The 23,192-nt window shown below is 41.8% G+C and overlaps 1 protein-coding gene across 1 annotated transcript; it reads right to left on the bottom strand.

Moving 5' to 3' along the window:
- Nucleotides 1-10,395: 10,395 nt before the first annotated feature.
- On the bottom strand, nt 10,396-21,691 carry LOC106586226 (histone acetyltransferase type B catalytic subunit). Its single transcript, XM_014173267.3, has 11 exons — nt 21,585-21,691; nt 20,888-20,959; nt 20,608-20,683; nt 20,006-20,126; nt 16,334-16,513; nt 16,027-16,148; nt 15,361-15,465; nt 14,815-14,921; nt 13,256-13,407; nt 12,640-12,756; nt 10,396-10,971 (listed from the first exon to the last, which is right to left on the bottom strand). The coding sequence occupies exons 1-11, from the start codon at nt 21,607-21,609 to the stop codon at nt 10,804-10,806; spliced, it is 1,245 nt and encodes a 414-aa protein (XP_014028742.1). The 5' UTR covers nt 21,610-21,691; the 3' UTR covers nt 10,396-10,803.
- Between the last annotated feature and the right edge of the window lie 1,501 nt (nt 21,692-23,192).

The raw sequence follows: 23,192 nt of genomic DNA, 5'->3' as shown, positions 1-23,192 counted from the left end.
TAGGAATGTTTCTATTTCAGCTGACACAAACTACATGTCATTTACTGAAACAAAGGCTAGTAAATAAGTGCACTGCCTGAACCATCTTGACATGTTTATGGATAATTTGAAGCAAGCCACAAGCAAAGTGGTCTCCACTTTCATCACATCCTTTACTTTAGAAAATTACCATATCGGCAGCATGATCTCAACCGGTCAAAGAGCCGCAATCATTCTTTTCTGACACACAATTAAAAGATGTCAAACCTAGTTTATTTTACAGTGTTTTGGTTCTGCTTGTCAGCGCATCAAACATTATCTTAAAGAGGCCTCATTTAGCAGAGAAAGCCACTGGCCAGGTTCAATGACGGCAAGGGGGCCCATAGGCCCAGGGGTATGTGGGTAATCGAGGAGCACAATAGGACTGGGAACACGATAAGGAGGACAAGGGAGGGAGGGGAGGCACCAACATGCCTCCTTTTCACTCTCCTGGGAATCCAGAGGCTAAGACATCGCTTAGACATCGGGGTTCCTCAACACAGGTATCATGTTCATCAGGTCCTTCAGTACAGCCGGCCGGGCCGGTGTCCAAACTCCCTGTCTGTCTCAGTGGAGGGATAGGGAGGCGCCATCGGGTAAGAGCAGCAGACAACCTGCATGCCAACAGGTGAAATCAGAGACTTAAAGTCTAGCTTCATACTGCACAATAGTCATCAATAATAAGCCCCATTTCTGGTTGAAATTGTATTTTTCTTGAGACCCAAGGCCCATGCACCGTGCACACACTTAATCCATTTTTGGTAATAACACAACATCAATGATAAGCATATACTGTATTTCAATGAAATACCCCACAAAAAAATGCATCCACTATAATGCATACATAAATACACTATACACTGAGTGTACAAAACATTAGGAACACCTTCCTAATATTGAGTTGCACCAACTTTTGCCCTCAGAACAGCCTTAGTTCGTTGGGCAAGGTGACGAAAACATTCCACAGGGATGCTAGTCCATGTTGACTCCAATACTTTCCACAGTTGTGTCAAGTTGGCTGGATGTCTTTTGGGTGGTGGACCCTTTGTGATACACACAGGAAATTGTTGAGAGTGGAAAAACCCAACAGCGTTGCAGTTCTTGACACGCTGAAACCGATGTGCCTGGCAGCTACATACCCTGTTCAAAGGCACTTAAATATTTTGTCTTGCCCACTCACCCTCTGATTGGCACACATACACAATCCATGTTTCAATTGTCTCAAGGCTTAAAAAATCCTTCTTAAACCTGTTTCTACACTGATTTACCAAGTGACATCAATAACGGATCATAGCTTCACCTGGATTCATCTGGTCAGTCTATGTCATGGAAAAAGCAGTGTATATACAGGTAACTGCCAAAATAAAGGAAACACCAACATAAAGTGTCTTAATAGGGAGTTGGCCCACCTCGAGCCGCCAGAACAGCTTCAATGCACCTTGGCATAGATTCTTCAAGTGTCTGGAACTCTATTGGAAGGATGTGACACCATTCTTCCACAAGAAATTCCATTATTTGGTGTGTTGTTGATGGTGGTGTCAAACGCTGCCTCAGGTGCCGCTCCAGAATCTCCCATAAGTGTTAAATTGCTTTGAGATCTGGTGACTGAGACAAACACACGTTAAACCCCATATTCTCCTTTTGAGAACCCTCTTTCAAAATCTCTTCTTCTAACCATGGTAGCGCCAAAATAATGGGCACGGCTGGCTCCTCTGTAGTAGCCTGGAATGGGCTGGGAGAACCGTGTATGTCCTATTTACATTTCAATTCACTGCGCCTGAATGGTTGATTGACTGCAGAGGGAGAATAACCTGCAATAGAGATGTCCAATAATATTACACTTTACAGAGGAGTCTGGATGTGTCTTTGCTAAACATGGTTATTTTCTATCACAACTACCACAAGAGGTCCATTTGAACATAGTGCGTGGGAGAACATCTGATTACTAACTGTATGTAATACAATAGATCCTGGTCAGAACATAGCTCCACTTTGCCTCTCGTCTCTACCCCACCCAAATACAAAAACATGCTTACTGTTCAATAGAAAGTCTGTTCTTCTGTCATCTCTCTCAAAAGTGTAGTCACCTGTTTTGAGACAGTTATTTGAGTGCAATTAAGCAACACTTATATCCTTATACCAGGTTATCAAGCAAGCCTTTTGAAATATATTTGTATGCTCCTTGCTTAGCCACATTCTCTCCTAAACTCCCAAAGACTATTGCCTACTACGTAGGGCTGGCACAATTACCGTATTGTGTAACCAAAGATTATGGATGAAGACCGTCAATGAAAATAAAATAACTGTCATAACCGTTTTAATAATTATTATTGTATTTTTTTGTGGAACAAACAGCTAACTGAAGACGGCCAGGAATTTGTGCGGTTGAGTCCTTTTCCGCTGTAAAATGGACTCTTTAGAACCGGGATTGGCATGTGATATGATTTTTGGGGGGAGAGGGGGAGCCAGTCGAGGTCTCAACTTACTGTAGAATAGTAGAATACGCAAGGTGCAATTTCTAAATGTGTTTGTGCATCAGCAGTTTTTCTGTTGTTATTTCAGTCACTGACAGTCACTCAATTAGTCCATGTCAGCTAAAATGTTTTAGAATGGTAAGTTAGTCTAGCCACCTATCTAAACTTCTAGAGATCATGGTAGAATTACCGACCGCGGGGCCCCCATTGATTTTGTTAGTCACTCTCCCTTAAGTATCGTATTAAAAATGGCTAACATTTCTATCCACCCTATGGCAATATGTGTAGAACTGCAGGAAATTAGCTGTAGAACTGAAGAGAAAAAAAAAAACTCCCCCCCATGTCAAAATTAGTAGAATTGCATGAAATGAGTTATAAAATTGCAAAATCTTCTCTATGCCCATGGCAAAAGGTGTCGAATTGCAGCAAACTTTTTCTCTATGCCCCATGGGAATATTTGTAAAATTGTGGCCCCCATCCCCAACAAAGTTGTCCATCCCTGCTTTACAACGAGGAAACTTTTGTCGTGTCTTTGGCTATGCCGGATTAAGTGATATGACATGCTAACCTATAAAATTCTTTCTCTGTAATTAATATTACCTGATTAAGCTAATCATGTAAATGTAATTAACTAGAAAGTCAGGGCACCACGGAAGAACGTTTATAGAGCTGTTATCTTCCGAATAAACTCTTAAAATACTTAGTAATATTTTACATCGATAGCAGTCAATATTAACCCTTATCTTATCTCATAATGAAAGTTGTAAATTCTTGGTTATCTTCACGAACCCTGGCTAACAAGTTGAATCAGCAATACAAAATTGGGTTTAATTATTTATTTACTAAATACCTAAACTAATCACACAGAATTACAAATACACAGAATACAATGTCATACAGAATTCACCCCTGGTGAACGGAACCTGTATGAAAGCTGGTTACACAAAGGAAAGGGGGTTGGGCTTGAATGAAAGAGCGGGAAGATTTAGGAACACAGAAACAGCAGCTAGGCTATCGTAAATACATTATCTTATGCATTCTAAATTACCGCCCATTTGGAAAAGGAAAATGCAATAAATATTTACTCTGAGCTGCGCTTCGGTAGATTGGTCGTAGATGCTGGCCGGGTTGGCCAACAGATCTTCCTGTAAACTCTTAAGAATGTCTCTGGTGGTAAATTGGATACGTGGTGGTATCTTCGTCCGTCTGTTAGACTGGATCCGTCGTCCGTCCTTTCCTAGCCCACGTCGACAGCGGCCGCTGCTAACTCAACGGCTAGGAAGTAGCACTTCTGTAGTGAATAAGCTCAAAGTTCATACCAGTTCATACCATAGCTCACGCCGAGGTTGGCTTAGTTCTGTCCTTGACATGTGTGTCCTAACGTAGAGGCTGCAGACCTCCCGTACTGGAACCACGTGGTTATCTTTTCGTCAAAGGCTTATATAGTGGAGAGGGGGGGAAGGATGTGTTTCATCGTTTATAACCCCTCCTCTTCACAGGGGTGGGCCACTGATCAAGCAGGGCACTTTCCTTATGAAAACCCAAATCTCTCATTTGGAAGCTAAAATTACATTTCATCTCCTAACAAACAATTTCAATATCAAACATTTCAATTGCATAACAATTCCATGTGACTCTGATAACTAGAGGGCGTATACTTTCTCAGGTACAGTTTATGTCGTCCTGTCATCAATCATAATGTCCCAGATAACAACCGAACCTTACATACATACTCATTACGTTATCAAGCATATTTCCAACTGGTTTTATTACCAAAATATGGTTCCTTTCCCCATTTGTTTGATGTTCCCAGACTCTCTATATTTAACAGGACAGCAGTCCTTCAGTCGGGTCAGTAAGAGAGGGGAAGGGAGAAAGGTATTTATGGGGGGGGGGGGGGGGGGGTCATAAACCTTACCCACAGGCCAACGTCATGACACTTTGTTGCTCCTTGCTGAAACAAGCAAGGTGTTGTAGAAAACAAGTCTTTGGCTGACTAGGCAACACCCCCTCCCTGCAGCAGCAGCAGTACATGCAGTCAAGTGTGGAGGAAATGAGAAAATGTGTCTTTTAAAAAGGGGTGAAAGTAGATTTAATTTCTTCCCTGTATTGGACCCCCAATGTCTGCATGCTCTTGCACGAACATTTTTTTATAGGCCTAATCATATAATTACATAAAGCCTAGAATAGGTCTACCTACTAATTTAAGAAGATCTCTGTGGGTCTACTAGTTACCATTTGTCATTTAACTTAACTAAATGTATTACCTTTTAATATAGCATTGTATAAACACAACCAGTCATGATGTTTTCATCTGTTGATAGTCAATCACTTCAAAGTCTCATGTATTAAACTACCTGCGCACGTTCCTCCACTCAATGATTTCAACAGCCAAACAGTGCTCTGTCCATTGATGAATGGAAAGAAACACCTGTTAAAACACCAAAATGTTGAATGACGTTCGGCAATTGCCATTATGCCTACACTTGTAGCCTGAATTCGGTGGTGTAGTGGGGATTGTGTATAATCAAGTTTTAATCACCACGATAAGTGGCGATTTTAGCATATAAATCTTGATGGGGCAAACCACTTTTTTGGGGGGGGGGGGGGGGGGGGGGAGGGCGCATGCCAGCAAAGCCACTACACAACACTAAACAATACATTAATTGCACTATAACGGTGACAAACGGTGCCCACAAGCTGTTAGGGCCTACATAAAGCTGTCCCAACAGCAGAGTACCAACAGCAGTCCCAACACCTTACCACCGCTACACCTGGCTATCAGCGAAGCCTTGTCTGGCAGCGAAACAGTTCATTCAGCCTCATTTACAGCCTTTTTAAAAAACATAGCTGATATGGCTGACTTGCTTAAACAAATGTGGCTTCTACTGACAGTTTAGATGTACAAACTATGGCATAAGGGAACGATGAGCGGATAAGAGGCCATTTGTAGTTTTGATTAAGACATTAATGAGCGCGCTAAGACGGACGTGGTCAATATAACTATTTGTTCAGCACTTTTGAAATGTACAGCAACAGAATTCAGAACATGGGCCATTCTTACAGTATTCTCCCTGTACACCAAGTCAGAACCGTAGGATAAATAAAGAGGGCATATAAGTGGACCATGAAAGCTCTTACAATATTTGATGATGACATTTCTCTAAAACAGGCTATAGGCTATATGTGCACCATCAAGTCAGAACAGTAGGCTAAATTATGGGGGGAAAAGGGACCATTAGGGTGAGGCACATGGGCTACTATCAGCTTACTACACAACATACCCTTAGTATTATTTTATTAGCTGCAGTATACATATCTACCTGACATATTACATCATTTATGCAGCAGCATACTATACATTTTTGGACTCACCTTGTTGTGTTGTGCTCACTTGAACAGGAAGGTGAAAGGCAGTCCTTCATTAGCAAATTTTGTCATCAAACTTTGTCATCAAAGTCTAGCATTCTCTGGATTTATGGTGCTTTCAAGACAACTGGGAACTCTGAAAAAAACAAGGTTGAATCATGACATCAGTGATCTTCAAGTCGAAGCTCTAGAAAGAGGACCAAATTCCCGACTTAGAATTCCGAGTTGAATGACCATTCAAAACTTATTTTTAGTCGGAGCTCGTTTTTTTTCAGAGTTCCGAGATGTCTTGAACTCACTGAAGTCAGTCTATAATTTTAATGGTAGGTTTATATGAACAGTGAGAGACAGAATAACAACTAAAAAAATCCAGAAAAACACATGTCAAAAATGTTATAAATTGATTTGCATTTTAATGAGGGAAATAAGTATTTGACCCCTCTGCAAAACATGACTTAGTACTTGGTGGCAAAACCCTTGTTGGCATTCACAGAGGTCAGATGTTTCTTGTAGTTGGCCACCAGGTTTGCACACATCTCAGGAGGGATTTTGTCCCACTCCTCTTTGCAGATCTTCTCCAAGTCATTAAGGTTTCGAGGCTGACGTTTGGCAACTCGAACCTTCAGCTCACTCCACAGATTTTCTATGGGATTAAGGTCTGAAGACTGGCTAGGCCACCTCAGGACCTTAATGTGTTTCTTCTTGAGCCACTCCTTTGTTGCCTTGGACGTGTGTTTTGGGTCATTGTCATGCTGGAATACCCATCCATGACCCATTTTCAATGCCCTGGCTGAGGGAAGGAGGTTCTCACCCAAGATTTGACGGTACATGGCCCCATCCATTGTCCCTTTGATGCGGTGAAGTTGTCCTGTCTCCTTAGCAGAAAAACACCCCCAAAGCATAATGTTTCCACCTCCATGTTTGACGGTGGGGATTGTCTTCTTGGGGTCATAGGCAGCATTCCTCCTCCAAACACGGCGAGTTGAGTTGATGCCAAAGAGCTCCATTTTGGTCTCATTTGACTACAACACTTTCACCCAGTTGTTCTCTGAATCATTCAGATGTTCATTGGCAAACTTCAGACGGGCATGTATATGTGCTTTCTTGAGCAGGGGGACCTTGCGGGCGCTGCAGGATTTCAGTCCTTCACGGCGTAGTGTGTTACCAATTGTTTTCTTGGTGACTATGGTCCCAGCTGCCTTGAGATCATTGACAAGATCCTCCCGTGTAGTTCTGGGCTGATTCCTCACTGTTCTCATGATCATTGCAACTCCACGAGGTGAGATCTTGCATGGAGCCCCAGGCCGAGAGATATTGACAGTTCTTTTGTGTTTCTTCCATTTGTGAATAATCGCACCAAATGTTGTCACCTTCTCACCAAGCTGCTTGGCGTTGGTCTTGTAGCCCATTCCAGCCTTGTGTAGGTCTACAATCTTGTCCCTGAAATCCTTGGAGAGCTCTTTGGTCTTGGCCATGGTGGAGAGTTTGGAATCTGATTGATTGATTGCTTCTGTGGACTGGTGTCTTTTATACAGGTAACGAGCACACTCCCTTTAAGAGTGTGCTCCTAATCTCAGCTCGTTACCTGTATAAAAGACACCTGAGAGCCAGAAATCTTTCTGATTGAGAGGGGGTCAAATACTTATTTCTCTCATTAAAATGCAAATCAATTTATAACATTTTTGACATGTGTTTTTCAGGATTATTTTGTTGTTATTCTGTCTCTCACTGTTCAAGTAAACCTACCATTAAAATGATAGACTGATCATTTCTTTGTCAGTGGGCAAACGTACAAAATCAGCAGGGGATCAAATACTTTTTTCCCTCACTGTAAGTGCAGCAATCTGTACACGGTGGTAGGCCTACATGAAAATTCATCTTAAAATGCAATGACTATCATGGGTTGCTAATATAACTAGGATAATGCCTTTGGCTGCTAGACAATGAAAGAAAGTTGATTTAAAAACCAATAGAACAGCAGAGTGCGTTTGAGGAAGTTTTTATAAAATAATTGCCTCCAAGTTTCTATGCTGGGACTTTTAGCTATAGGCTAATTTGAAGCAAAGTAAGACATGCCTCATAATACGAAGTAAAATGTCCAGGTTTTAAACAAGTAGGCATAAGGAAAAGGAACAATATAGTGAAGCTAATGAAAGGCCTACCGGTAATGTCTTCTGGTAGATGGAAAGGCCTTCTTAATTAAATGTTAACTACAAAGTAGCCTATGCCTACCTGGCAGAATGATATCATGATTATTTGCATCAATCCATTGGCCATTTGTTTTTCCAACTCCATCTCATATGTGCTACAGAAACACTGCTAACCAAACAACAGTGCTAGGTGCCTGCACAGTTGAATTAAAGGGTAACGACACTCAAAACCCAAGATGTCTTAGATTTTCCCCCAGATGTCAAAAGTGTTCTCCTGAAGTGGTTTATGCATTGTTGTGGACTTAGAACATCCAATTTTTTTGATTTTGTGTGACAATGTTTTTGGGAAAAGATCAGAAACCTGTGCAATTGACTCAGTTGACAGCCTAATTGATCCATTTCAACAGTAGGCCTACTATTAGCCTACTTCCACAGTACGGCTTGGGTTGGCCTGACTGTGAAAGACCAACATGTGATTTATAATTTTTGGTCATTCAAAATGTCACTGTTTGTCACAGAATTTGTTTGGCAAAATTACAGTATACCCACTTCTCCATGTCCACCACTGCCTGAATGTTTGCATCTACTGCTGTCAGTGCATCAGTCTCAGCCAGTCATCTCTGCCTTGGAAAAATGTCAGTGTTCTCATAGAACTACAGCACATTTTGGAGCATGTACTGTATACACCCATTTAAGTCCATTCTTTCATTTTTCATGTGGCTGACATGTGGTAATGATAATGTTGTAAAAGCCTACAGTTTTGACATTTTGTTTTAACTTTTGTGATAGGCTCATGTTTTACTAGTACAGTGTACCCCCACTATTTATCTTGCCAGGATACCATACCAGCTTCCTTTCACCCCTGCTATGTACAAAAAAAACAACATAAAATGATTCTTTGCTTATCAAACGATAACGGAGACCGCGGTCATTTAGCTGACCAATAAACGTCATCCAAAATTCCAGGACCTTCACAGCCCTATACAGGTGCACTGGAGGGACTGAGGTCTCCCTCTGATTTGCATGGCAGAGCTCGAGGGGAGTCATTGGGCTGCTTCTGCAAACGTCACTGTGTGGTCTGGTCTTGGGGGGGGGGGGGGAGGTACGGGGTCCCAGTCCCACAGCACAGCCCCTCACTCTGACAACATCACTGAGGACGGTAAACTGTCCAACAGCATGGAGCCCTATCCAGCCCAGTCCCAACACTAGTCAGAACTCGGATGACAGCAGCCACTATTCCCAATACAATGAAACCCAAACGCTTCTCTCAACCGTCAGTTCAGCATCTACGGTAGCTATACACTGATTATATAAAACACTTTCTCTTTCCATGACACTGACCAGGTGAAAGCTACGATCCCTTATTGGTCACCTGTTGAATCCACCTCAATCAGTATAGATGAGAGGTGACATTTAAGCCTCGAGACATGGATTGTGTATGTGTGCCATTCAGAGGATGACAAGACAAAAGATTGAAGTGCCTTTGAACAGGGTATGGTAGTAGGTGCCAGGCGCATCGGTTTGTGTTAAGAACTGCAACGCTGCTGGGCTTTTCACACTATAGTTTCCCCGTGTGTATCAAGAATGATCCACCACCCAAAGAACATCAAGCCAACTTGACAACTAGGGGACGCATTGGAGTCAACATGTGCCAGTATCCCTGTGGAACATTTGACACCTTGTAGAGTCCATGCTAGGAAGGTGTTCTTAGTATTTTGTACAGTCACATTACAGGAAAATACATGCTCTGGTCTCCAATAGTGAAATGACACCCCTGGTGGCCATGAGTGGAGTCAATTTAAATCAGAGCTGGTCAAGTATTAAGAGGTTTTACTTCTTACAACTGAAGTGGAGGAAAAAAATGAAAATTAACCTGGAGACCTTGATTCAGCAACGATGTGTGAAAGTATGCATAGATGGCTATTCATCACAGCGCTTTGGACAAGTGGGCAATGCAGAGGCAAAGAGGTTTTAAATTGAAAACCATAATGCTCATTAGACCAACACTCAGCATAAAGGGCAATCAGAAGTTGCATTAGCCACAAGAGGGTGCCTGAACAAAATTACATCTGTAAATTGATTAGACTAAATAGAGTAACTGATATTGTATAAATGTATATTCAGTCCAGTTGAAATCCACTGTGCTTAAAAGTACAATTTATCTGGTACAATCAGGACGCAGTTAACAGTAGGAAGGCATTAAATAGAATACTGTAGTTTACCCATTTTTCTCAACAACAATTATTTTAACAGTACAATAGTAGCTACCGGGAAAATGATCACAGAGCAATAATTACTGCATGTAATACATTACCCCAACAACTATAAAACACGTGAATCTGAAATTACACTTTAGAATAGCGTCAATAAAGAGGACAACTAGGTTTGATCAATGTACAAAAAAAACATTTATTTCAGTATGAAGTGCTTCAAAACCAACACGTCTTCAGGAAAAAGCTAGACAGAGAGAGGAAAAAAAAATTAAAAAAAGAGAGAGAAAAAAAATAAAACCTTTCTCCCTTATTCTCTATATGAAGAGGCATGTTCTGCCCAGCCAGACCGTACGGATGGTGTTCCTATCACCTGTGAATGATTGCCCAATCACTAAAGCTCACACAGCGTGATTACACACATGGGACACAGAGTGGGCCTTCCCCAGGCAGCCAGCCAGCTGCACCTCTACTGTACATCTAGGACCACCAGTGGAAAGGAGGAGGAAGGGTAGGAGAAGAGGCCAGGGTGGGGGGGTTGTGTTACAGCGGGTAGGCAGGGCTGACATTCGGCCCCCTGGATCAGACCTGTGCTAGCCTCTCGATGACTCTCCTGTACTCGGCCAGCACCTCCTGGTAGCTCTTCTCCAGCTCCTCCTGCTGCAGCGCCGTGTCCATCTGACTGATGTGGGATGCCAGCTCCTCTGGCCGCAGACACTTCATCATCTTGGTCATCTCCCGCTGGTTCTTCTAAGTACACAAAATAAAAATAAAAAACATCCACTGGTTAATGCACAGCGTTTGTGTGAAATCCATCGGCCACCCCCTCTCCCCCCAAGACTTTGTATAATTAGCTTGTGTTAACCATGTCTTTAAAAAAAAATGTAGGCTATTAAATGAGAGATGGTATTATGCAAATATATCTGTTAAGAGATGTATTTTCGAAGTTTGATGATGTTAGCAGCAGCTAATCTTACATAACGCACATTTAACAGACAAGAGAAAGTTTATATTGAGTATTATTCCTCCTGTGGGTCCTCATTTTGCAGACCTGACAGCATCTCAGTGTCTTAAACCCAAATAGTCAGAGGGGAGGAGGGGAGGGAGGAAAATTATTCTGTAATCGAGTCTGCATGAGTGCTGACAGATTCTGGACATGGACCAAGATTCCTCACTCGTGTATTTTGGGGACATTTGCAAAAAAAAGCATGTGCACACACCCTCTCTCTGGGGAATGGGGGATAAGAGAAGCCAGAGGTGAGCAGAAACGTGTAATCCGCCACACATTCAATGAGATGGGCTCGCTACAAACCAAACCTCCACAGGAACTGCCTGCTGCATCTGGTCACCAGATCTCTTCCCTCCACAGAGTCTACAAAGGAATTGCTACTTCCTTTTTCCGCCACACTTTCTTCCTCATTGGCCTTTTGCCCAAGATGTGTGGTTACACTGCTGACAGCAATCCTCGAACGGTTGCTATGCTGGGTTTCAATAAGACACTCAACAATTACATGTCATGGAACGTGGATAATATGTAAATCAATGTTATCGTGTCAATACAAAATGAGTTAGTTTGTTTAAATCAGATTTCAAAAGCACAGTAACAGTGCTGATATGAAACGTGTGCCATTTGGCAAGCAGCTTCTCTAACTGCTTGAATGTGTGATGTCAGCAACCTACTTCCACCTAAATTACACCCCCCCCCCCTCCCCCCTCCTCCTCAATGACATGCAAATCCTGCATATAGAAACTGCCCTGAATGGAACTGAATCCTGGGGTAACACTACCATGGACGCCTGCCGTGCTCCATTGTATATCCTATAATAAGCCTTTGGTACTCCAGACATTTTCCTGCAACTGGGGAATAATCGTTCTCCCGATTCTGGATAAAGTCATGCAACATAAGTAACAAGACTATGTCTTGACAGGCAGTCCAATTCCAATCTTTTCCCGCTAATTAGTGTTTTGACCAATCACATTAGAACATTTCACATCAGATCTTTTACAAAGCTGATCTGATTGGTTATAAGACCAATTAGTTAAAAACAAAAAACAAAAATCAGAATTGGGGTGCCTGTCTAAACAGCCGGAAGTAGCTCTAAGCGGATAAAGTGCATGTCATATTCTTGGCCTCGTTCTCCGCCCTTTCTAAAGTCATAAGTTGTCAAACACTAAGCACTTGGAGAAGCGCTGTATAATCAATTATCAAATCAACTTGATTGATCCTGGTTAAATAGTGTGACTAACAGCCATTAACCACTGATGAAGCCCACAGGGAATTACACAGCCGTTAGCATTACACAGCCGTTAGCATTACACTGTACAGACAACCTGCTAACTCCATTGGACTAGAAACTAAAGCACAAGGCGGACACTGCATTTCACTGGAGAAGCTGCGGTCCTGTCTTATAAACGTACCTTGGTAGGGGCAAATAGCCTCTTTTTGACTTCCAGGCGGTAATCTCTTGCTTTCGTCTCATCGCTCATGTCCGTCACCCTCAGACGCAGGATTTCGTACACTCGTCGTGCGTGTTTCTGTAGGCGCAAAAACAGGACAGGGCTATTACTGCCTTTAAAGAAACCGTAGTCGGTCTCCACAATCATCTAGAAAAGATTGAACCATTCCTTAGTAGAGCTATTAAGGACCTGGTACAACAACGCCTGGAGCTTCACACAAGAGCCGAGGCAGAGTTAGAAACAAGCATTTGGTCTTTCCACATCATGGGTAGAAAGCTGTGATAATCATCTACATGCGAGGGGGACACAGGAAACTAGTAATATAAATTGGGCCTAAGTGCAGTAAGAGAAATCAAGCAGGGGCCACTTTTGAAGTGAGTGCCCACTGGTTTAAATGGAATGGTACATTTTCCCCTGTAGGACTGGAGAGCCATGGGTTAATGACTGAATTTGTCCATTAATGGTTTTGTGAAAGTAAAAAAATAAATTAAAAAAAATAAATAGCCTTAATATCCTCAGAAAGTGCAGTAATCAAACATATCCTTCTCTGGGCTCTGTGGATGAAGTTGCTGTTGACCTTGTTGATCTTAAATTTCTCCCTGGCCTCTGTGGCCATGTCGTCGCTGAAGCCCAAGGGAAGCTGGTCTATGGAGAACGACGGCAGTGTTTGGCAAAGCTTGACCAGAACGTAGTCCCTCAGCTTCACATAGCTCTCCGAGGGGTCTTCGGCTGAAAAGATCAAGATAATTAAACAAGCTTGGGATTCCATTTAACACGTTGCATTATTATTTCAGTACAGTGTATATCACATACAATTACATCGAATGTTAGGTATATTCAATATATACATTTTTTAAAACTGTCCACATTACCACACCAACACATCTAAGGCTACAGTTTTCAATAAGGGCTTATATTCATGTCCCACTGACTTCTGACAGTCAAACAATTACACCATTGTCAGACTATGATCGTGGCTGCATGTAACAAGCCCAGTACTGCTGAACCTGCTCAAATGTACATATATCCAGCTTCCACTGGGGTTTTCAAACTAATTCAGTGCAGAGCAACATGGAGGATTTAAAGCCACATGGAACAAGACCTCCTTCTAGCAGGAGTTGTCCATCCATCTCCCCATTCAAAGTAGAGGGAAAAATAGACAAGAAAAATCAGGGTGCTCCTCTGGACAGGGGTAGCTGAGGTGCTTCTGTTATTAATGTAATTTGCCTACGCAAAGCAATTACACTGAACAAAAAACACAACATGTAAAGCGTTGGTCCCATGTTTCATGAGCCGAAATAAAAGATCCCAGAAATTCTCCATACACTTAAAACGCTTATTTCTCTCAAATTGTGTACAAATGTGTTTACATGCCTGTTAGTGAGCATTTCTCCTTTGCCAAGATAATCCATCCAGCTGACAGGTGTGGCATATCAAGAAGCTGATTCAACAGCATGATCATTGCACAAGGCCACAAAAAAATGCAATTGTGTCACACAATACAATGCCACAGATGTCTCAAGTTGAGGGAGTGTGCAATTGGCATGCTGACTGCAGGAATGTCCACCAGAGCTGTTGCCATATAATTGAATGTTCATTTCTCTACCATAAGCCACTTCCAATGTTTTAGAGAATTTGTCAGCACGTTCAACCAGCCTCACAACCGCAGACCACATGTATGGCGTTGTGTGGGCGAGCGGTTTGCTGATGTCAACGTTGTGAACAGAGTGCCCCATGGTGACGGTGGGGTTATGGCATAAGTGACAGACAACGAACACATTTGCATTTTATAGATAGCAATTTGAATGCAGAAATACCGTGACGAGATCCTGAGGCCCTTTTTTTTTTGGGGGGGGGGGGGGGGGGGGGGGGGGGTATTTGACCAGGTGCATATCTCAATTCCCAGTCATATGAAATCCATAGATTAGGGCCTAATATAACTCAGTCAAATCTTTGAAATTGTGGGATTTCTATTTTTGTTCAGTATATTGGTGTGCAACTGCTTTGTGTTTTACTATGCAAATGCATGCATGTAATTGTATGAGTTAAACTCTAGCACAGTTATAGCCTCATCCCCAAATTGAAACATAAGATAATGTAAGTAAGACAATTAGGTTAACACACACACACACACACCTGTAATGTCCTGTACTTTGTGCAGATTGCAGTAGAACATGTGCACTGCCTCCAGCAGCTGAGCACCATGACCCTCTCCTTGGAACGGCGGCAGGATCAGCATTTGGCTGTTCAGAAGGACACCAGGTCAACATACACAAAGACATGAAAGAACAGCTTCACAGACCTCTCAAACCTAACCCTCTTTCACTTCACATACATGGGAAGACCTTGTAAACGTGATTAAAATTGAAACATGACCAATGTTAAAGACTGAAAAAAAAGGAGAAAAAAAAGAACACTTGACAGAATGATGTACTAATTAAGCGAAAATTGAGGGAGCAATTTTTCACTTGATAAGAAACGTAACAAATTGTTATCATGTCCATCAATCCAAATGCTTATTTACAGCCCAAAGCCCCCCCCCCCAAGACACTGATCATTTGGTTGGATACATAAGCCAGTAATTTGGGATTTTTTTGTAGGACAAGGGAGACCGAAATGTATAATTTTCCTCTGGTTTTTAGTACAAAAGAATGGGAAGGCACGTGCGCCCCTAGCAATTACCTCACACGTGGTCGGGTTTTGTCTGGATACACATAGTAATTATAAACTGTCATGTAGCCAACAGTTGCGAAGAGCGTCTCCCCATCCTTATTGTACTTCTCAAATCTGCAGATAAAACACAAAGAGAAGCTGGTCAATTCCAGGCACACTCCCAGGCCGCGGCCATTTTCTCCTCTCCATTCTCCGGGTGCCCTTTTTCAGTGTCCGCATGCTGGAGCAGCCAGGCCGTCCCTATCTGTACACCTGCTGCAAACGGAATACATTATGCACTTAATTGGAGGACTGCAATTTAGAAGAGAAGGGGCTAGACGGGGGAAATCGAGGCCCTCCACATCACTTCATTCCATTGTCACTTAATAGTTGGTTGGCTAAAGAAAACACTGGCAGAGGCTCTTTTTACTGTTTTAGATGTCATTCAGTGTTTCAAAAGACAACAGTGTTCAATCAGCTCTTGCCCCAAAACATTGTAATTTTTTTTACAAAAAAGGTTTGAACACAAAGGCGACTCTTGCCAGATCAAGAATTCTCAAACGGCCAGGGAAAATATAAATCAAACTGGTCGGATAAACTGGTGGCGAGCGCCTCAAAAAGGAGCCCATTGTTTCTCAACGAGACAACGAAGGGTTCGGGGGAGAGTGACATTGGCTAAGGAGGGCAGACACTCACACGAGAAAGAAGTCCCAACGATCGTCGTCCACGTCGATGAAGCTGGCCGTCTCAATGAACCACATGAGGAAGGTCTGCAGGCGCTTGTGGTACTCTCGGAATCCCGGGCACGACACGTCCACCTAGGGAACACAACACATGGAGAAAGTACAAGGACAATCAAAGTCATGATAAATAAGCAGATCACCCTCTTATACTGAAATAATCTGCAGGTCATACAGTAGGCATGGAAAGCACTAATATCTGTTGGCCTGTACAACAACCTAATGTTTTTGTATATTGTAAGAGCAAGGACTAGCATGTGAACCTTGTGAATCTGGTAGGTAAAATCTTCTCCCTCCTCCACATTGTGGACGTTGTATGTGTGAAGCAGGGTGCCGAAGGGTTTGAAGTTGGTCTCCTTCTCCAACAATGAGGTGAAGTCGTCCGTGTTGCAGCTGAACCCAGCGGGGATGATCTCCCGGATCTTCCCTTCAACATCATCAGGCTGCAGGAAGGAAAGAAAGAGGGTTTAGTAGAACGACACAAACTCACAGCATCTTGTATATGGAAAAGTAGCCTGGTATTTTATATGCATTGCTCCATTTCTGTTCAAAAGTGTGATTACCAACAAGATACGTTTTTGCTAGGGAGGTCATTTACAATCTTATCACCTTCCAAAATACATTTGAAATAACCCCATTTCTTCAACATTTAGCATAGGTCTTTGTAACAGTCGTTTCCCCAGAGTACAATGTGTTTGTTCTTTGATATAGAGTCATCATATCGATAACAAAAAGGTCTTTACTACATGTATTTTTTTTTACCAACTATACAATAGACAATAATCAGGAAGTGTGTGGACATTTCTCTTCCATATGTAATCACTAACTACACCTAAAAAAAAAAAGGTCCTATTGTTCTGTAATTAGGCTATGCTCCAGCCCTGATTGACAGAACACAAGGAATTAAAGTGGAAGAATACATATTTTGTGCCACAAAAAGGAGAACCATTAGGCAATTAAGACTGTCAGCTGAGCAGAGACAAGCACCCCCCCCCCAACCCCTTGGTGAAAGAGCACTTAATTGAATAAATTTACTACTCATGTTAAACCATGAATATTTTATGAAGTCCCCACAATAACGTATTTCTGCTTCTCACTGGGCAATAAAATGTAATGAATTGATCTCAACTAAAAAAAAAAAAAAACCTTGGGCATCCATAATAGAGGCCTTTCCTCTAATCCTAGCGAACTCAATCAAATGAATTTGCCCCCACGTTTCAAAGAGCCTGGCAGACAAAGGGCCCCTCCCCCTGGACTTTTTACTCACTAGAATGTGTGCTTGGTTCAGCTGTGATGTTTGCATTGTATCCATTTCCACAAGGATTGACATGAGAACACCTTGTATTAACTTGCTAAGCAGCCCTTTCACACCATTTACATGCGTGATGGGTATTACTTCTGTACAGAGACCCTTGCTGCTCGCCATTGAAAACAGGGAAATGAAGAAGGCCTGAACAAAATGCACTACAAAAGGCAAATAGAACACACTGCTAATTCCTCTCCTTTCAGACATCAGCTAATATCCAACTGGAAGTAATGCACCTGCAGCTGAATGCCACTTCACCATTGTAATTGTTCAACTGCATTTCTGAGGAATAAGGAGCTGAAATAAAAAGGCCATGGGCAAACAAGTCATATTGTCCGAGGCACTCTCCTATATACTAGACACTAAATTGCACAATCCTGCATAAAAGAAGCCATAGTTTGGTATAGATGACGTAACAATGCATCTTTAGAACATTTTGTTTAATCTGAAAGCCTTTTATCGTCAGGATATAATTGACCATGTGTCCACATCTTATTTAGAGTCGTCAACACGGAGGTAAAAAGGCTGACAACGTAATCCCATTTAGTGTTCTTTATTATTATTATTATTTTTTTTTTTACAATTCTTGGACTTCACCCTTATACGTGTGGCTATACAGGAAATACATTAAATTAGATCACTATCGGGGCCCAGAGAGGCACTAACTTTTTTGCTAACTAACTTCAAAAAGTTATTTTTTCACTTTCTGCTTAGAGGAGCTTTGAGAAAAGTTGTAGATCTAACAAATTACCTTTTGTTGGATTCTTTTCCATTCAAAATAATCATTACCAATGGCGTCGGCCTCAAACATAACCTACATATGGCAATAAAAATCCTGACAAGACATTTGTACGTGTTATCTATACATTTTACATCTAGGCTAACAGACACCAACTGATTTATTTTTCTCTCCAGATTTTCACTATTGATGCCCAGTATGAAACAATGACTGAGAACAAAAATGATGTTTGACTGTGTGGAGTCCATCATTATAGCATTTGGCTGGTTTAGGGTTAAGGTGATCTCTGACAAGTCTTCCATTGGAGTAGCAGCTGCATGCTGAACTCTGTCCCACAGCTCCCATCCTCTCCAACTCCCACCAGCTGCACTACACCCAGCCACAGTGAGCACACACTCACAGACAAGCACTTCAGATGCAGCCTGAACTCTACTGCTCCCTAACTCTCTACCTCACACCAGCTGCACTAAACCCTTAACGAGGTGGACACTCGTGGGTCAACGCTGGCCTGGCCTTTATCATCAGAAATTATTCAGCCTTGCTTTTACTTCCGAGTACTGTTTAGTATTTGGAACAGTATAGACTGTTTTGCAAATACTGAAATAAGAAAACTACTAAGGAAAAAAAGTAGATAAGAAAAACATTTGCACTGATTGGTGTCTAAAAATAGGATATTGCCAGTGCTTTTCTTATTTAGAATGTTACTACTGTCAATGCACTTCACACTCAATTGAGCAATTGCTTCCCATTTTGACAATTTTAGTGGAACACAACATTTAGTTTATCCTACTAACAGGCTCCCGAGTGGCGCAGCAGTCTAAGGCACTGCATCTCAGTGCTAGAGGTGTCACTACAGACCCTGGTTCGATCCCGGGCTGTATCACAACCGGCCGTGGTCCAGAGTACCATAGGGTGGCACACAATTGACCCAGGGTCATCCGGCTTAGGTGACAGTTTGTCCTTAACTGACTTGCCTGGTTAAATAAAAAGGTTAAATAAATGAAATAAATTTAAAAAACGTTACACCTAGAAATGTAGAAATGCTGTAATTATATAAGTTAACAACATTGTCTTCTTGATATTGTGTAATAATGAAAATCAGCCAACTCCATACAATGACTAAATTAAAATATGTTAATGCAACGTTACTGCAGCAATTACATCAATACCTGTGTGTAAAGCCAGTGAAGGGTTATTGGCCATTACTTTATACAGAATAGCTGATGACCAAGAAGACTTTGGCAGAGGTTCCGAACTGTAGTTGGAGTTCACTCTATGCACCAAGTTCTTCAGTGATCTCCCTCCTGCTAAAAACACACTTATGGGAAACACACCCTAGCAGGACATATTCCATTTCCTGCAGCCTATCACAGAACCACTCAAATCAATGGCTGAGCCAACTCTGATCCTTCCCTTTAGGGAGGGAGGGATAGGATTAGCGTACCAATGGCCCATGATAGACTGGGAGTGGTCTGACAAAACATGAGATCTCTTATCTGCTGCATAATACCGCCACTAAGAGTGAGGTTCTGGATCACTACAGAAGGCCAACAGAAACATGCACAAAGCAACCCACCGAAAAGACTCACAAAACAGCTCACCTCAAACTAAAGCAGGCTGGGAAACTGGACAAGTTTCAGAAGAGAAGATAGTAGAAGGGTACTGAGGGTGGTTAGTCACCTGACCAGGAAAAACTATCGTCCATCATCACCAAGACCCAGAGTTTTCCCTGGTCAAGTCATGTGGTCGAAAAAACCATTCACAATATGATGGGTCCCATCTCTGAATGCCTATAGTTTGACAGGACATCTATTTTTTAGGTAACGGAGTCAGTGTTACCGCACTTGGCATAAGTAAGTAACAAAGGGCATAATTTCAAACAACTCTTACCTCCACACAGTCAAACTTTTCTGTGACTCTGGCTGAGTATTTCACTTTGAAGAGGGTGCTCAGGTTCCCAGCACTGTAGTACAGCTGAATCTGAAGGCCTTTGTATCCAAAAGCCACCTCACTGAGGGGGGGAAAAAAGAAGAAAAAGGTGACTAAATATGAGTTAGCATTCATATAATCCTGTTATTAACGGTTTAGTCATGCAACCAGAACACAGATGTAGAATTCACATGCAGATGCGTTAATGACATTCACACAGACCTCAGGTTTGATATTCACACAGACCTCAGGGTTGATATTCACACAGACCTCAGGGTTGATATTCACACAGACCTCAGGGTTGATATTCACACAGACCTCAAGGTTGACATTCACACAGACCTCAGGGTTGATATTCACACAGACCTCAGGGTTGATATTCACACAGACCTCAGGGTTGATATTCACACAGACCTCAAGGTTGATATTCACACAGACCTCAGGGTTGATATTCACACAGACCTCAGGGTTGATATTCACACAGACCTCAGGGTTGATATTCACACAGACCTCAGGGTTGATATTCACACAGACCTCAGGGTTGAATCAGGTTTGATACTCACTCATCACCATAAAGCTGGTGGCTGTACTCTGGATGGAATGTTGTGCTTTCATCCTCCAAATCATCTGCGAAACGGACTGAGAAAAAAATAGTTGTTAATTCTTTGAGTTAGAGGGTGTTGTCAATAGTCAGTCAACATAAAATATTGCATTATGAATATGAAACACTCAGTGTCATCTACCAAACTACAAATTTCAGCGAAAGTAGCTACTTTCTCTCAACATCCTAAACCAAAAGTATGAGATTACACAAAGCTAAATAAGTAGATGAATGAAACAAACCTAGTTTTAAGCTGATTGCTTCGTTGGTGTCACACTTATATTCTGCCAACTTCTTCTCCATTGGGTTCATCCCTATGGATCAAAACAAACAATTTCTAGCTTCTACATTTGCATCATTCTCCATTCTGATTTGAACACCAAGTGGTAAGTTTGCTAGTTAGCAGTAAAGCAAGACAATAGATAGCAGGCCTATTCTTGTTTACAAAGGAAGCTAGATTGCTAGCTTGCCAGCCACTGGCGCTGCATAGCTAGCTAGTTAATCCACCTGCATTGAACATTGAGCTATTGAAGCGACAATAAACACACCATGGTGAAGCATTGCACAACACAGTCAGTCGCTAGCTTTCGTCATTTGCACACCAGTTACAAGCTATTGCTAACATGCAGTCAAAGACATTCTTCTATATGTGATGCAGTTCTACATTCAGGATCTAGCTTGTGAATAGCTTGTGAATAGCCACACCACCATCATCATCATCACTGACTCAGCAAGCTGGCTAGCTAGGGCCAGAGCCTCTGGCTAACAGTTAGCTACCTAGCTAGCTTGTTTGTTTGCCATCTGGATTGCCTGTGACAGCAACATACCACGCCCTCGAAAACTCAAAGAGGTAAGCACAGCTGTCATACAACTTGTAATACAAACCATAAGACAGGTTTTGTTCATTTATATAACGTAATTGACGTATCTATTACTTACCCGCCATTTCTGTACACTGTTGCATCTCTGTTGTCGTCAAAGGCCCGCGGAAAATACGCACCAAGAACTTCCTGTTTGCTCACGTATTTCCGCCGCATGTGGTGTATGCGGAAGAAATACCTTTTATCATTGCGCTCTCCATCGATTCTTTAGCATACCCTTCCAGCGTATGCTACAGTTTAACCACAAACGGGAAAAAATAGAACACTTCTCTGTACAAGTGTACAAGTTATTATTTTACTACTGAGAGGATTTGATGCTGTACCTGTGCTGGTGTTCTATTCTGGGATATTCTATTATTTTTTATATATTTTTTATTTTACATAGGCTACTGGTAGCCTAAAAATGTGAATCCTTTTAAAATCTAGAACTTCATTCTAACTTCAATTTAACACAAACTATTAACTATTGTTATTTATTTGATTTCCAAACGACCAACCTCCTCACACACACTAAAAGTTTAAATAAGATTAAAAAACTCCTCTGTGATTTACCTTTTATAGCACTCCCACAAAGAGAAAAAAAACGAAGTGTACTGTCACGAAATAGCCTTAGAACTCCAAGAGGGAAGCACACTATGTTGTGGTAAACAAAATTGACCCTTTAAATGTCCCATTATGACAGTCCACCGCAGACTTAAATGAAGAATTTGAACCTTGAAAATTGTCTTTCAAAAAGTGGATTACAGTACAGTGATAGCTCAATAAAATAAATGGCCTCTCTGGGGGAGAGTGCATGGCTGAACACTGAACTGTGGTAATGCTGTGCTATCATCCCTGCCATGGCAATTCTGTCCTCCAGAAGCACCAATGACTGACCCACACAGTCATGTTTAAGCCACTATAATTTTACCCCTACCTACTACTCTGACAGCACTAGATTATCCCTTTCCTGCAACAACGCCTTTTACTCTCTTGCTATGTGTTAGGGTGTCAGTATGGAGGCAATACATGCAGCTTGATCTCTGACCTTTATGAAATACTTCTGGTGGAACCAGAATTGCCTTTCCTGAACTTTTGTCTAGAATTTGTGCAATGTGTAATGTGTAACTTGTTTGTGTCTGTTGATGAAAGACTGAAAGACTGAAAAACAGCTCCTATCTCCAGGCCATTCCACTGTTGAACATCCATCACACCATCTCCTATAGTAAGAGACAAATATAGACTCACAAAACACCCACGCACACAGACACACACACACACACACACACACACACACACACACACACACACACACACACACACACACACACACACACACACACACACACACACACACACACACACACACATACACACACATACACACACACCCAATCCGACTCCTGTACTCACATATACATTCACACACACGCATACGCCCATACTAAGCCACTGCTGCTGTCCCATGTACAGAGGCAATGAACAATGGACACTTCCCATTTCTTTTATACAGTTTTTCACACTGTGTATTCATATACTGTATTCTTCACATAGCTCATTCTAATATATCTACTACTGTACATTGCATTTTTGTTACACTGTTTATTTATACGCCGGATTCTTGATATAGCTCACTGTAATATATCTACTGCTGTATATTTCCTTCTTACTATATATTGTTGGTGTA

The sequence above is a fragment of the Salmo salar genome, chromosome 25 (assembly GCF_965601325.2).
Source record: "Salmo salar chromosome 25, fSalSal1, whole genome shotgun sequence".
Classification (NCBI taxonomy): Eukaryota; Metazoa; Chordata; class Actinopteri; order Salmoniformes; family Salmonidae; genus Salmo; species Salmo salar.
Note: the sequence above shows the minus strand (reverse complement) of the source record. Positions and strands in the feature narration are given on the sequence as shown.